The 16,946-nt window shown below is 38.2% G+C and overlaps 1 protein-coding gene across 7 annotated transcripts in view; it reads left to right on the top strand.

Moving 5' to 3' along the window:
* The window catches only part of PPFIBP2 (PPFIA binding protein 2), a 137,953-nt gene that overhangs the window by 73,880 nt on the left and 47,127 nt on the right, over window positions 1–16,946 (top strand). For 6 of the 7 annotated variants that reach the window (XM_032223800.1, XM_032223809.1, XM_032223773.1 and 3 more), the window contains 2 exons: window positions 1,341–1,433; window positions 7,662–7,775. In XM_032223800.1, coding sequence (XP_032079691.1) covers window positions 1,341–1,433; window positions 7,662–7,775 — 207 coding nt within the window. Of the gene's footprint in view, window positions 1–1,340; window positions 1,434–7,190; window positions 7,257–7,661; window positions 7,776–16,946 lie in introns of those variants that run through there. The other variant, XM_032223826.1, reaches the window with a different exon arrangement.

The raw sequence follows: 16,946 nt of genomic DNA, 5'->3' as shown, positions 1-16,946 counted from the left end.
TTTGTTCTGGAAAAAGTCACTATTCATATGACAACTATAAAATAGGTCAGGAACTGGAGATGTTTTTTATTACAGTTGCAACATCCCTGAAAAAAGCGGCTTATAACACTTACAACCATTACAACATTCCCATGGTCATGTGATCAAAATTCAGATGCCTGGCAACTCACTCATACTTATGACGGTTGCAGTGTCCTGGGGTCATGTGATCCCCTTTGGCAACTTTCTGACAAGCAAAGTCAATGGGGAATCCAGATTCACTTTACCAAATGGGTTACTAATTTGACAAGTGAGTGATTTACTTAACAACTGTGGCAACAAAAGTTGTAAAATGGGGCAAAACTCACTTAACAGATGCCCCACTTAGCAACTGAAATTTTGGGCTCGAGGACTACCTGTAAATTAATGACCATTATTCCTACCTCTGTTCACGGCAACTAAGTTGATAATAGCAGCTAGAATAACAAAAGTATTCCTAATAACTATATCTTGCTTAAAATTTGCCTGTGTTTTGATAGAGAAATGTGATGATTCAAATTTCCTTTCATTAACCAGGACACACCTTGTATTCTTTGTTCCCACCCATTCCAGGCTTATTTTAAAGCAAGTTAATCTTTTTTATTGAAAGATGTAACTAACAACCCTCTGGTTCAGGCATGAGTTATTTTTTGGCTTGGGTGTTCCATCGACAGCTAAATCTTAGAATGACCTGAGCTTGTTTTAACTGTATTCACGCAGCTTTTCTCCATGTCCTTCCTATGACTAGTCTAGTCTGATGTTTACTTATTTGGATCCTATATTGCCATGATGCGAACCAATGGCACACGTGCCAGGGGTGGCACACTGTCGCCAGCTGCTCTTATGGTTTCTGGCCAGTACATGTGCACCAGCCGCCTGGTCTTCGCGGGCGCTAGATCACTGGAAAACAGCCTGAAAACGGCCAGAGAAACAGCGAAAAAACAGGCATGCGTGTACCGGCCAGGTGGACTTGGGGTTTCTGGTGCTCCAGCATGTGCATGGGTGCACATGCATGGGCATGCACGGATATTTCAGTTTGGGCACTCAATGCCGAAAAGGTTTGCCATCACTGCTATATAATATCCTGTGAATAAGATAGAACAACCGCACACACACACAAAGAAAGGCTTGTTGCATCCTTTCTGCACCACTTTCTCTCCCTCTCTCTCTCTCTCTCCCCCTCCCTCCCTCCTCCCCCCCCCCCGATGGGAAGCTCTAGCTTTACACAATAATTACATTCATTAAAAATGGAATAACTAGATTTATTACATATAATAATTATGTTTCTGTTATTTGTGTTCTAAACTTGTTTTTCCTTTCAGTCCCAGGTGAATCATCATACTTCTACCAGTAATGAGACGTATCAAGAACGTCTGACAAGATTGGAAGGTGATAAAGAATCTCTCATATTGCAGGTATGAAATTTGCATAACCTTGCATTGATGATGCCATAATAAAGTCTTCCTCCTAGTAACTATAGAGATACAGCCATGGGATTTTCTTGACAATAGTTTTGAAGTACCGTAATTTATCACTGCTTTTTCCAGAACTTTTTAAAACTTTGCAATTTCCTCCAACCCTGGAATTTCCCAACTTTTCCCCATCCAGGTACTGACCAGATCCACTCCTGCTTTTTCAAGATTAGCCAATATCAGCTAGATGCAGCTACTTCTTGTTAAATATATGAAGTGCATTGATTCATTTAATAGTCATGGTGGCGTCAAAAATAATTTCATATTCATTTTCAGATACAGTATGTCCTGCTTTTTATAGAAGATGAATCACCCAGCTGCTACATATGAAATAAGTTTAGGCTTGTAGAATGATTAAACCACTTCCTTCTTTTTAGAGCAAATTAAATAGCTTTAAGAGGCATACATGTGTAGAAGTCAATGTAAGTTCTGTTATCAGTGCAGTCTTTTGTGTCCTTGTGTAAAATCAGTTTCCTACATTAAAAGCTTCTATACTAGCAAATGACCTGGCTGGATTGTCCATTTACCAAAACGATTGCATTGCTTGTTGGTTTGTTATCAACCCTAGGAAATGAACGGCTGTTTCCCATACCAGTCCTGGGAGCATTCTTCCCAAGATACACCCGTGGCATTGTACAAAGCAGTAATGGAAAATAAGCAAACACGCAAACCATCAGATCCAGGCATCTACTGGGCCTTGACTTCCAATAAAGTCCTGGAATGATTTATGAACATAGTTTATGGAATCTATTGAAACGTTCAATATCCTTCACTATGCCTGGTCTCTTGAATTCCTTGGCAATGTCTTGGCTGTCTGTTTTTTGCTTGTCTCACATTAACATGAGCCTCTTCTTTTTATGACTGCCAAGAACATGTGACCTAGGTCAGGTCAATGCTAATTTCTTTTCCTATCAAATAGGGAAATAAGCCTTATCAAGCAACTACAGTATAAAACACAAACATGCAAACAAAAAGTTACAATTAGGGTGCTATGTGTTTTCCTTCATTTGTTTTTCCTCGTTAGTTTGTTTGTTAAATTTATTTGCCACCTATCTTGCTCTGGGGCTACTCTAGGTGGCTTACAGCAAAAAAAGGGAAGAAATGAAAAGAGTGTAAACGGAAGTTTCTTTGCAGTCATTTGGTCATTAGTACTCTCCCTGGGGGCTCTTGACGCCACTTGGGGTTTATCTGTGCCCTCAGGGTCACCTGTATCAGAGTGCAAATGGAGATGGAATCTTCTTGGAACCGCTGAAAGAACTGTGTTGTAGACAGGAGCTAGATAGTGTCTTATGCTTCCCCTAGAGTTCTTTGACCAACAAAGTCCAAAATAGGCCTCTCTGTCAGCATATGCCTCTTGGAGAATGTATCTTCCATGATAGAACTGCACTTCTTAAGCTATGCTACAAGATAATCTTGAAACAAAGCCACAATTTGTTCTCTACCTCCCTATTATTTTCATATCCATGGTCATTTATCCTTCCATTGGCATTAAATGTTCATGATAGTTAATTGAAGATGATGATGTAATTAGAATAATTTTTGTGAGCTGTATATCTATTTCCTGCTCTAGTATCTATTTCGCATTCAGAAAAGCAGGTGCAAGTCATTAATGCTTCTTTTATGAGGCATTGCCTTAATAGGACATCATGTAGAAATATGACATTATTTGCAAAAGTACATTTGCGTGGCAAGTAATAATGGATTCAATTGCAATAGCTTACACCATTAAGCTAATGCAAGATATTTTATAATGGATCTAATTATTATTAATAGAGATCTTGTTAGAAATATTTTCATTCCCATAAAATCGATTGCAGCATTTTTACTCACCGGTTGTGAAATGACTGGATTTTTGTATATATAGTACAATACATAGTAATAAAAAGATGGTATTGTGATTGCAACTGAAAATTTTTAAAGCCCATGTTCTTTCAGACAAAAAGCAGGATTTCCACAAATGACACAAAGCAAAATATATTTTAGAGTTGTACAGGCATTGTTGTGTCAGTATCATAACAATGAGGATAGGCTTTATTTTGTCTTAGTGATGGTTAGGTAAAGCTAAAGAAGGCTGAAGGATCCTAATGAGAAAAATCCTAAACTGAGCGGATACTGATATGAAAATAATCTGTATCTGTTGGCATTCACAGTCAACAACTTTCTCTTTAACTCTATGTTACTTTGGAAATAGTACATAATCATGTACTATTACCGAAGTACAAAAAGTATGTCATCATTCTGCAATAGTTCCTTTATTAATACCAACCTTGTCCAAAAGAAGGAAGGAGATAGCAAATCCATGAAGCTCTTCAATCAATTTATCCCAAATTTTAAGTTTTATGAAGATAAAAGAATTGTGAATGGTGCAAGTCCCCATTTATCGTATGATAATTATAATCATATTTATAAACCACATTTTCAGATGGATTACAAAAGCAGTGCGTATGCATGCATGCATGCATGCATGCAGGTCTTGGCGTATTCGGGTCTTTTCCCGTAAAAGATTGATAGTATCTTGGTGACATTTCGACAAGGTCACACTCGTCATCTTCAGGCTGGGGCCTTTGGCTTCGTGCTTGTGCGAACAAAGTGTGATCCGAGCTGCTGTTTATAAATATAGGTGGGGTGTGTGGAATATTGGCTTTGTTGCTTTAAACGGATTGGTTGGCTGTGTTGTCAGATCTTGATTGGTTGATGGAATTGATGTTTGGTGAGGGTGCTTGGTGATGGGGTCCTGTGTTTTTTGGGTCCTGTGTCGGTTTTTGTGTCTGGGACTCGTTTGTTGACTAGGGCTAGTTTCCAGATGTCTGGTAGGCGGGAGGTATCATCACGTTTATTCATGTTGGGGTGTTTCTCTATTTCAATGGCTTCCATAATTATTCTCTTGTTGAAGTGTTCAGTTTTGGAGAGAAATTTGGTTCCTTCAAAATCAATTTCATGTCCTGTTGCTTTAAGGTGCTGGAAAAGGGAGGAAGTTTTTTCTTCTTTTTTGACTGTGTTCTTGTGTTCTGCGATGCATGCATTTATTCTCCTATTAGTTTGTCCAATGTATGTGACTGGGCAGATTTTGCATGGTATTTCATAGATTCCTTGGTTTTCTAGCTGGATATTGTCTTTAGGGTTTCTTAAGATGTTGGCTATTTTTTGGTCAGTGCCGAAAGATGTCTTGATATTGTGTTTGTGGAGAACTTTGCTGATTTTATCTGTGGTACTTTTGATGTAAGGAAGAAGGGTGATGCCATTGACCTGTTCTATGTCTCGGTTCTTGGGGGGTGTCTCCCTTTGGATTAGGTTGGTAATTGTGTTTTTTTGAATCTGCTGGAAATTAATACGTTTGCGAGGGCGTGTAATTCAGTTTTCAGGTGGTCTTTGTCGGCTAGGCATTTGGTTCTGGAGATGAGGGTCTTGGCTACGGAGTTGATCTGTGCAGGGTGGTGATAGGATTGTGCGTTTAAGTAGCGGTTGGTGTGTGTTTTTTTCCGGTAGATGGTGTGTCTTAGGGAGCCATTGGGTTTTTTGTAGATTAGGACATCCAGAAAGGGAAGTTGGTTGTTTGCTTCTATTTCCATAGTAAATTGTATTTTGGGGTGTAGGCTGTTGTGTGAGGAAGTTGTCCAGTTTTTCTTTCCCATGTGGCCAAATTATGAAAGTGTCATCTATATATCTAAGCCAGAGTTTGGGTTTGTGTTCAGATTTATCTAAGGCGTTGGTTTCAAAGTGTTTCATGTATAGGTTTGCGATGACGGGTGAGAGGGGTGATCCCATAGGTACTCCTTCTATCTGTTTGTCCATTGTGGATGAAGTATGTGTTGGTTACGCAGTGGTTGGTCAGATCTAGGATGTGCTTGGGCGGGTTGTATTTGTTTTGGATAGCTGTCAAGGCTTTTTTAATAGGTACTTGGGTGAAGAGGGATATGACATCGAAGCTCATGAGTAGGTCGCTGGGTTGTAGGTTTTGTTTCTTTATTGTTTCTATGAGGTGGATGTGTGAGGTGATTGATTCTGTGTAGGGCTGAAGTTGTTTGGCAAGAACTTTGGCGAGATTCTGTAGAGGTGAGTCTATGGAGCTGACTATGGGTCTGAGTGGTGTTCCTTCTTTGTGTATCTTGGAAAGGCCATAAAGCTTGGGGCATCTGGATGATTTTTTTCTGGGGATGATTCTTTGCTGGATCTCTTCACTGGTGGGAGAGGCTTTTATTTTGGATTTGGTGGGGTTTTTCCAAGTAGGTGGTGGAGTCTGTGTTTAGAGGTTTGTAAGCAGGGTCTTGGAGTAGGTTGGATAGTTTGGCTTGGTAGTCAGATGTGTTCATCACCACAGTGGTGTTACCTTTGTCTGCTGGGAGAATGATTATGTTGTTGTCTTTCCTCAAGTTGGTGAGTGCTTTTTGTTCCTCTTTATGTAAATTGCTTCTGGGTGGTTTGCTGGAGCAAAGGACATTGGTGACTTCAAGTCTGATTTTATTGGCTTCATCTGGGTTGATATTGGTTAGGGTAGTTTCAACTCCGCATATGATGTTTTCAGTGGGGATGAGTTTGGGGGCGACTGCAAAGTTGAATCCTTTGGAAAGGACATTGGTTTCTGCTATGGTGAGGGTCCTGTCTGATATGTTATGTATTGTTCGTTTCATGAGTTGCTGTGGAGGGGGGTTGGGCTTCTGTTGTTTTTCTAGTCTGTGGAGTTTGTTGGTGTGTTTCTTGTGGGAGGTTTCTGTTTCGGCTCTCCAGACGACTAGTTGTTTAGATTTGTCCCAGAGTGCTGGGTGGATTTTGTTGCTGAGTTTGTGGTGAAGAGTGAGTAGGTCCCAGTTGGTTTGGTCTAGTAGGAATCTTTTCCTGTGGAGTTTGTTTCTGATTAGGGCTAATTCAGTTCTTTTGGGGATCCTTTCGGTGGCTGAGGTTTTTTAATGGAATTTTAGTTGGAAGCATGTGGGGATTACATTTTTATCTCGGCAGTTGCACAGGAATGTGAGGTCACATAAGATGGTGGCTCTTGGACTTTGAGTTTTTCGTAGGTCCTGGTCAGCAGGAAGGTTTCCTCCCCATAGAGGTAGGATATTTGTTTTTGTAGATTTTCATGGGTATAGGTATGCAGGTCTTGGCGTATTCAGGTCTTTTTCTGTGTAAGATTGACAGTATCTTGGTGACGTTTTGGCGAGGTCACACTCGTCATCTTCAAGCTGGTGCTTTTGGCTTCGTGCTTGTGCGAGCAAAGCGTGATCGGAGCTGCCGTTTTTCTGTAAATATAGATATAGGTGGGGGGTTGTAGAATGTTGGCTTTGTTGCTTTAAACGGATTGGTATGTATGTATGTATGTATGTATGTATGTATGTATGTATGTTGTATGTATGTATTTATTTATTTCCTAATTTCTTTTAGGATGGAGTTATTTATTTCTTAATAATGTTTTTCTATAAATCTCTCTCAGTAATAATAATTCTCTCTTTTGTGGCAATTTCACTGCATAAATTCTCCATTCGTGTTCAAGCTTGTATACTTTGAACTGGCGAGAACTAGCACACTGACAGTACTAGGACATGTCTTTTGTGTACTGCGTTATGTAAGTTAGAGAGGCTTTGTTTGATAGGTGAGCTTTTCTTGTAAGAAGAACGGTTATTGGTTAGCTTCCTGAAAGGTTTTTTGCTTTGTGCTTTTCCTGCTTTTAAGGGGAAAATTGGCAAAAGCTGAAAGGACTTTGCTTGCTCAAAGCCTGCTTAAAATATTAACAGGGTTTCTACAAAGGCTTTTTCCTTCAAAGGAGTGTTTAATGTAAATATTATTGCATGGTCTTCAGGACAATTTTTAATAGATCATTTTTCCTTTGTTTTTTAATTAATTAAAAATTCTGTTGGTTCATTTTTAATGTGCAATGTAGTGACTTTTAAGGTGAAAATTAAATTGTTTTTGAAAATAGCTAAACTGTTAATCAGTTTGTAATATTTGCAGGAAGGGTTAAGAGGCATGTGACAGGGGAGACAATGTATAGATCTAGGCCTGTGGGGAGGTGGATTCAAATCCTTCCTTAGACACAAAATTAACTGGAAAACTTTATATAATAAGATTGTTCGAAAACAAGAGATCTGATTGCTAAAAGTGTTATTATTTTTATGTTGTTACTTTTGCACGCTTGCTGCTACTGATACAGTCGACATCATACTTGTCCTTAAATTATAGGTGAGTGTTCTCACAGACCAAGTTGAAGCCCAAGGAGAAAAAATCCGGGACTTAGAAGTTTGCCTTGAAGGGCATCAGCTGAAGCTTAATGCTACAGAAGAGATGCTTCAACAGGTAGGAAAACAAGGTTTTTTTCAGTGAAAGTTCTTCTTTAAGCAAGCACACTTAATATCACTCTTGATTCTACAAACGATTTAGCTAAAGCTTAGATTAAGTATGTTCCCAATGATCAGCTGTACTTATTTGCTTTGTTGTTGAATTTTTCAGTCATATTGCATTATATTGCTATTCAGCTCCGATGTAAAGTGATACTACTGTGTACATTATTCATTACTATCTGACAGTGAAAATTCAACAAGAGAACTGGATGTTAAGAACCTGTTTGACTGGTTACCTACTCTTTTAATAATATAGAAATTCATTGAAAGTCAGAGCTTATAAACTGTTTCTGCTCAGTCTCCTTTATGACTGAAATTACAGGAGATTTAAAGTACCTGAATTTACAGATTTTGGGGACTGGTTTAAATAAATGCTTAAATAGAAATATTTTATTTTTAAACAAAATAAAGAATATCAATCTAAAATCTCAAAATGAAATCTATCGTTTATAAAATTATATTATATTTAAAAACCCCACAATTTTTATTCTCAAATCAAACCAAGAAGAAAATGTTTCTTTGCCGCCTGTTAATTACTCTTATTTACAAAGAATCTAAGCAACATAGCAGTTATTGAACTATGAAAACTTAATTACATAGTTGCCAGGTTAAAATAAACAATAACAACAAATGCTTTCAGAGGCAAGTGTAATATAGTGTGGCATTAACAGGTACTTACAACCATTCATTGTGGTGAAGCAGTGCTTAGAATGCAGAATTTTTTTTTCCATATTTTTATTTCTTTTCATTTTCATTTTCATTTTATACAATCACTTATATACTGTGCGTAACAAAAAAAACAAAAAAAGGGGGGAAAAATCCACCATAAAAAAACCAACATAACACTTCAATCCCCCATACACCCTTTCTTCTCCCCCTCCAACTTTCATTTCTCCCCTCCAACATTCCCCTCTTCTACTTCCCTTCCCCCTCAGACATCTCCCCCTCCCTCCATCTCACCCTCCTTACATTCCCCTCTCACTCCCTCTTTACTTCTCCCTCTTCTTTCCCTCTACTCCTCACTTTGGTGTATCCCTACAATTAATCTATTCAGTTTATTTTTTAGAAAATGAAAGAAAAAAGAAAAGAAAAGCGAGCAACAGTATACAAGTGCATTCTTATTGTTCTAAGAATTGAAACTGTATTTCCACCCTCCCCCCTCCCCCCTATAATCCCCCCTCCCTAACCCCTTTACGGCTTCCCAGGTCCCATACCCGGCATAGTTCTTTAACAAGCACTGAAGTGTAATAAGACCAACTAACTTTAAAATTAAAAGAAAAAAATAGAAAGAAAAAGACACACAAAAAAAAGAAAAACAAGAAAGATCAATAAACCCGCTACATTAACACAGCTTCCCATCCTCTGTAAATCTTAAACAATGTGCCTCATTCCAAATTTCGGTTATTTTATTACTTGCAGGGTTTCAAACTCTATTAAAGCCAGGTAAGTTAATCAATTGGGGTTCTCCAACTAAAGGTCTCATTGCTTTATCTATCTATTCGGACCTTTAATTTATCTCTTTTTTATCCAAATATCCAAACCTTTCTATGAAACCATTAAACTCAAGTACTTCTTTCATTTTTCATTTCCAACACCTCCCATTCTGTCCTTACCCACATCCACGTGTAAATTTTTTACCTTCCACCCTGCCTTTACCCATGTCCACATATATATTTTATCCGCGTCCATTGCTCCTCACATATTTACTCCACCTTCCTGGAGACTCTCTGACTAATCTTTCTTAACCTTATATTGAAATAGCAATTCATACAAACATCAGCTTGCATTCTAGCCCCAAGTAGTCTAGTTAAGCTTTCGCTACCCTTCCATCTCCCACGCAGCTCCCAACTCCGTTCGTCCCAAACCACAACTCAAGAAGATCGCGATCTCCGCTCTCCTCGCCTAGGAAAATAATTCATGCGCAATTTGAGTTAGAGTTCAAACAAATCTTATATACAATATATGTCCACAATCAGCAGCGCTTCTTTCAGCCTCCATATCTCATCATCGATGTACAACTTTTCCATTTTATACCAGGCAGAAATCATGAAGTTTTAAAAGCATCGCTAAGTCTTTATTCTTTACTCTTCTGCCCTTCCGGAAGAGGAAAGCAACACCCTCCGCCTTGTGGCCACGTGTCCCGCTGCTTGTCTTCTCCTTCTCCTTGTCTCTCTCCAGGTCCAGATGAATCAGGAAGTCCCGCCTTCAAAGTCTTGTAATAAAATTCTCGGGCTTCACAGACAGAGTTAAAGCGATGTTTTTGATTCTCAAATGTAACTGTAATGCCAGCCGGGACTTCCCATTTGTATGGAATCTGAGAATTTCTGAGTTCTTCAGTTAAGAAAATGTAGTCTCTCCTTGCTCTTAATATTTGAGATGGTATTTCTTTAAAAACAATCAAGTCCTGCCCATCAATTCTCAGCCTCTTGTTGTAAAGCCTCTGTATTATCACATTTCTGGATTCCCTTGTGGTGAAATATATAATTATGTCCCTCGGAAGCTGTCGCTGTTTTGCTACCCACGAATTCTGGCGGTAAATTTTTTGGATCTGCCAATCAAAGTTAAGTCCCGGACTTCCCACCGAACGGCTAAGAGCCTCAAAGAAGATCTGTTTCAAATTCTCCTGTTCCTTTTCACGCAGTCCTCTAACTCTTATTGCAAACGCAGTCTTATTATAATTTATCATGACAAGTTGTTTTTGAGCATTTTCAATTTCCTGTTGTAACGTTTGGATTTTGGATGTCAAATTAGAGTTGGTTTCTTCCAAAAGTTCCAATTTATCCTCCGTTTCAGCAATATAATCTGTCATAACTGTCATTACTCCGATCATATCCTCCTTTGCTTGAGCAATTTTAGCATCAGATTGATCATATAAATCCGATATCAGTTGATTAATTTCCTGTCTGAAATTATTAAGCGTTTTGAGAAGAAATTCTTGTGTTAACAAATCTCCAGTGGAGGGCGTAGGAGGCAAGGGCAGCGACTTCATAGCAATTTTTTGAGATGTGTTATTAAGGAAGCGCTTCTGCTTAGATTTGGGAGCCATTCCAAAAAAATAAAAAATAAAAACAAGCAATCAAGCAAGCCAACAATCAAAGTCTCTGCTCCCCTCAGTTAATCTTTTAACAGTTAGTACGGAGAAGCCTTCAGGAGAGTAGGGCTAACTAAGTACGTCACGTCAAACACAAAAGCTATAAGATCGCCATCTTGTGACGCAGCTAGAAAAGGGAGCCTTTTACAAAATTGAAGCTGGTATTTTGGATAATAATAGAAGAAATTCCTCAGGAATGGTCCCCGCCCGGATTGATTTTTAAATAGCTTAGCTTTGTCCTGGGGGGGGGGGGCAACCTGCCTAGGGCTGCAAAAAAGCAGCTGCGAAGAACTGGCTGGAGTAAAAGCTCAGCTAATGTTGAACCTCTTCTCCATTCACAGCGGAAAAAAAAGGCTGTGAATTACAAAGAGATCCTAACGACTGACCTTCTCCCTGCCCCTTTCTGCCAGAAAGGGGAGATATCTATAGATCTTATAAGATATACAGACCAGTACTCTGAGAGGAGCTCCGTTGAGCTCCCGTCGGCGACAGGCTCCTCCCCCAAAGCCCCCTTAGAATGCAGAATTGTAGGCTAATTCTGCTGACTGCCAGGGGTTCAATCCTCACTGGGTCAAGGTTGACTCAGCCTTTCATCCTTCCTTGGTGGGTAAAATGAGGACCCACACTGTTGGGAGCAATATGCTGACTCTGTAAGCCACTTAGAGAGACCTGTAAAGCACAGTGAAGTAGTATATAAGTCTAAGTGCTATTGCTCTTTAGTGACCATTTGAAGTTACAACAATACTTAAGGAAGGGACTTGTGAACATTTTCCGCACGTACAACCATTGCATCATCCCTATGGTCATGTGATCAAAATTAGGATGCTTTGCAATTTGCAGTGTCCTGGGATCATGTCAACTTTTGTGACTTTCTGACAAGCAAGGTCAGTGGGGAAGCCAGATTTACTTAACAACGATGTGACTAACATAACAACTGCAGTGATTCACTTAACTTGTGGCAAGAATGGTTGTAGAATGAGCAAAATTCATTTAACAATAGTCTTACTTAGCAATGGAAATTTTGGGCTCAGTTGTGGTCATAAGTCAAGGACTACCTGTAACTAGCCATTTGTAGGAAACCAGTATGGTATAGTAAAGAGAGTATTTCGTATGAATGGGAAAACGTAGTCCTAGTCTCGGTTTTATGAGGTGATTGTGTGACTTTGGGCAGTCAATCTCTTTCAGCCCAATATACCTTTATAAGTTTGTTATTGGGAAAATAGAAAGAGGCAGTGCTGTCTAAACATTGAGCTGCATGAAAGCTGGGCTATAAATTTAACAGGTAAATAAAATCAAAATTCCAATGGAGAAGCCAACAGTATCCTTTTATAACAAAAGGCATAGAGGGGTTAGGTTGGTTCTATTAACTGAAAAATGGATTTCTGAATTAAACAGTAACGGTGATATTTAAATCCAGATGGGCTATAGTAAATAGAATGCTGGAGTCCACCTGGGACATTCAGTTTCAAATCTCTACTCGGCCATAAAAGTAATTGAATGATTCTGAGCCAGCCATTATCTTTCAGCCTAATCTGTCTCATAGGATTGTTAGGAACACTAAGAAAACAACAGCATCAACAACAAAAACTGGAGGAAAGATGGAGTATTTGGGACTTTTTTTTTTTTTTACACTAAAGCTTGATCGTATCTTTTTTTTTTTGCGATCCAAGTCATAGAACATAAAAGTATACACTATATGATAGTTTACCTTTTCCTATGAAATTCAGGTAGTTCTTGGGTTACAACAGTAGTTGGGATCATGATTGCTGTTGCTAATCAATATGGTCATAAAACGTGATGTTAAACAATTACATTGCCTAATGAAAGCAATCCTGGAAGTTTGGGTTGCCATTGTAACCCCAGGCCACGCAGGCCATTAAGTGAGAAATGGTGGGGATCCCAAGTAAGGAGTGCAGAGAGAGTAGTATTGCAGACAGACACTAGGAAGCATGGTCAGTACAGTGGTGGTGATAAGACAGAGCCAATAGAGGTCAGAAGAATCCGTAGGAGAGCCAGGGAGGCATTGAACAGGTCAATGGAGAACAATGGAGGACTCACTGAGTAGATCAGAGGGCTGGCAGATCAAGCTTAGAGCAACTCAGAGAGCTGGCAGGTCCACGGAGCCATGGGGCAGCTGACAGAGGCCCCAGGTGGGCTGACAGACATTGTTAGAGAGCTACTAGAGACCATGGAGGAGGAGCAGCGGGTGCTATGGGCAGTGGTGTATTGTGAAGTCCAGGAAGTCAGATAGTACCAGAGTACCAGATCCCTTTATTTATACAAACTTTTGAAATTTTCACTCTTGTTGCTAGTTTAAACGTGTTTGTTTTTGATGGCAAACATTCCAATTCAGCAAATGTAAATTAAATAGCTCTCCAAAATGGTCACAGACCATCACACAACATTATCTTCATGCACTGTAAACTAGCAAACATTTGTTTTCAGTGATGTTCCTTTAATGTTGACTCCAGCCACCTCTTTCCAGTCTTTCTGGTAAATTAAGAATTTCTCTGTGGTAACTTAGGAATTTCTCTACAATGCAGGAAGGAAGTAGAAATTATTTGTAAATTAAAACTGCTAAATGTTCACTGCTGTCTCTTTTCAGTATGAAATGTGCTGCCTCTGGGTTGAAACCTATGTATTATTAACCAATCCACTTATAAATCCCATTTTCTTTTTTCCCTTCACCCCTCCACTGTAAATAAATGTTTACATATTCCAAGTAAAAAAGGATATGTTTTTATATTTTGAACAGAACTGTCCACCTGGTGAACACAGCCAATCAGGAATCATATTGGAAAAACAATGATTTCATAACACCTTCCTTTGGCTATTTATGTGTATATTAATTCAAACCTTTAAACTACCAATAGCTAAAGCTCTGGAGATGGTATACAATAAAACACAATTAAAACATATCCAATCCAATCAAATACTAAATAAAGATCCCATATAAACTGATGGTTGTCAAAAATCTAAAACAATATGAATTATAATACAATTTTAAAAGGCGGGAAATAAAAGATCTTTACCTGCCACCAAAAGGATGCCTCTCATGAGCTTCTTTGGAGAGGGTATTTCATTCATTGGGTGCCATTATTTTTGTCAGGGAACCCAGGGGAGGCCTCCTTAGAAGAACTTACCTCATCTTCTGGTTGAAAAAAAATCAATCCTCTCACACCTTCTTACTGTTAATCTTTGTATTCCACAGTCTTTTAAAATTTAATAATTCAAAATTCAGTTTCTAGGACATATTAATACTTAAAATCAATAGATGATAATGTGTCTATCAGTGGTGGGTTCTTCCCGGTTTGGATCGGTTTGGCTGAACTGGTGGTGGTTTGGCGGCCTGGGTCGCTAGAACCGGCAGCTACCCAGGCCTGCCACGCCCCTGAACTTGTTCTCCTAGTGGGACCATAGGTAGCACCATCTTGTTTTTGGCTTCTGCGCATGCCCAGAAGCATTTTTATAGTACTGCACATGTGTGCGCAAAGGGCGCTTACTACACGACCACAAGCGAACTGGTAGTAGCTGCCGGAACCCACCCCTGGTGTCTATTGATGGCTGACTTGCCTAAATGCCAGACCTCCAGGAATCCCCTTACATTTTTGGATTTAGCTTGGCCCTGCTTACAGTTCTCCAGTTGAAACTATAGTTGAGTCTGTGTGTCCCTGTGTTGTATGATTAAGAAGTTTTCATCTTCGAATCTACTTCGATCTATTAGTTGGTATTTATGGATGGACTCTGCAAGTCTTCTTCCCATTGCAGTGCTTACAGTGATTGTTGTAGATGTCTTATATTTGTCTTTGTCTTTTGCCCCAATGTGAATTTTCTGACAAAATGACCAACAGGCAAACATTGAGAGGAAATATATATGAACATATATTATTTTCAGGAAGATCCATGGTGTACCGCTGGAACTGATGTCTAGGATAAAGCATAGCTCCACTTGACCCCATTCTTATTTATATCTTATGCAGCTCTAGCATGCATTCCTTAGGCTTACGTGTTGCACTGCACAGCTTTGCTATTTTCTGTCATGCACATTCTTCAAGGGACATATGCCCCATTTCTCAGCTTTGCTTGGAAACCTCTGAAGCTGCCATTTTGTTCCTAAACTATTTCCTTTTCCCAGGACATTTTTCAGTTTCCCAGTCTGGCTTTTAGCTCTGAGCTTCCTTATTAACTTTCATACAAGTCCAGCCAAGCTCAGCTGGGTTGTGTCACGAAGGCCAGCCAGTCATTTTTACTGACATGACAACAGGTCGCCCCTCACCCCATTTTCAGTTTTCAGATCTCAAAAAGACCTGACCAAAAAAAGGCATTAGTTCTTGATGCTATACAGATATTCATGGCCAGTCATAATTGCTGAAATGCCGCAGGAGGTTTTTAGTCTTTTAAAGCTCACCCTTTAAAAAATGTTCCTGTTCAAGCTTTTTTGAGTTACATTTAGAATTAGTGTTGAATATAAATGCATAATCCTGTGTGTTGAAGCTGTTTGCTCTGGCAAGTTTGGCTCTTCTCCTTTTCCTTAGATTTGCAATGTTTTAAACAGTGAAGAGGAAGGCTACAGGCCAATGTCTGTTACTGTGTAATAACACAGTCAGGTTCTTAGCTGCATTTGAGTTAAATGAGTATCCCATCCCTACCACATCTGAGCTGACACACAGTTCTTGTAAAGTGCAGCCTTCATACAATGGTGATTCTTGCTGAATTTTGCAAAACAGGTAGGATTCTTCTTTCCAAACTTCTTTCGCAAAAAGAGAGAACAAAATAGTTTGTACTTTCAACAATATATATTTTAATAAAGCATATGTATTGTTTTGAACTGTTCCATTACAGTATAAGGTTTTCTGCTTTGTTTCTGTCTTCTAAATTCTTAAAACCTGGATAGTTGGGGATTTTGCTGCATTTTCAAACTGCATTTTCCAGATTTTGTTATTTTAAATAAACTAAATATTTCAAAAACAATGTCCTGTTTTGGAACTTACAGTCACACTATGAATCCTTGCTCCTATTCTATACTTCCTATACTATTTAATATACCATATTATTACTGCTGGTCTATAATATTTATATATTTATTCAATGTATTTCACATGACTTTTTGAAAACATACAATTGTAAATCATACAAAACAAAAATAATCTCATGGTAGATCCTTAGTTTAAAAATCAGTCTTAAAGATAATATTCAGTGCTAATTTATGGAATTATTTTTGAGAAATATAATTTTTCCAATCGTGCCACTTAGATTGCTTTTTTATGAAACCAATTTTTTTCTTTGAAGCTGTTTTAATTGATATATGTATATTAATATAAATAAAACGAGTTTAGATGGAAGCATAATTCTGTAAATTTTATATTATAATATATATATATATATATATATATATATATATATATATATATATATATATATATATATATATATATGTTGTATTTGTGCTGATAAATAAAATAAATTATATATATAATATATATTTAAATAATTTTCTATGGCTGTACTCTGAGTTCTTTGCCGTTCATATTGGAGTTTATATAGAATTCAGATGGCATATATTGTATTTTCACTTCAAAAGTAACAACTCTGAACTGTACTTTTACTTCTTATAACTCCATATTTATTTAAGCTGCCTTCCAATTGCATCATACCGCTGGAATACTCTGTAATTTCCACATAGCAAAGTGGGCCATATTCCACTAGCGAATTGGTCAACGTAAGCATCTGCTTGAAAATGCAAGTAATTATTTCCACATGTTAGCAACTGTACCATGGTGATTTCTTTAAGCTCTACTTCAAATAATTTTCAGTTCAGTATATTTTCTGAGCCACAAGTGTCATCTGGTTAACATTTAAGAAGGCCGCACTGAAATATAATCTGGATTAAATAAAAAATAAAACAAACCTTGAGACAATGTAATTGTAGTTCGTAGAGGTATAGGACAGTATGAATATTCTGATATGATGTTTATATTATATGCACATTCATATGTTCAATTAAAATGTGAAGTATTTATATATAATATAGTACCA

The sequence above is a fragment of the Thamnophis elegans genome, chromosome 1 (assembly GCF_009769535.1).
Source record: "Thamnophis elegans isolate rThaEle1 chromosome 1, rThaEle1.pri, whole genome shotgun sequence".
In the NCBI taxonomy this organism is placed as follows: Eukaryota; Metazoa; Chordata; class Lepidosauria; order Squamata; family Colubridae; genus Thamnophis; species Thamnophis elegans.
Note: the sequence above shows the minus strand (reverse complement) of the source record. Positions and strands in the feature narration are given on the sequence as shown.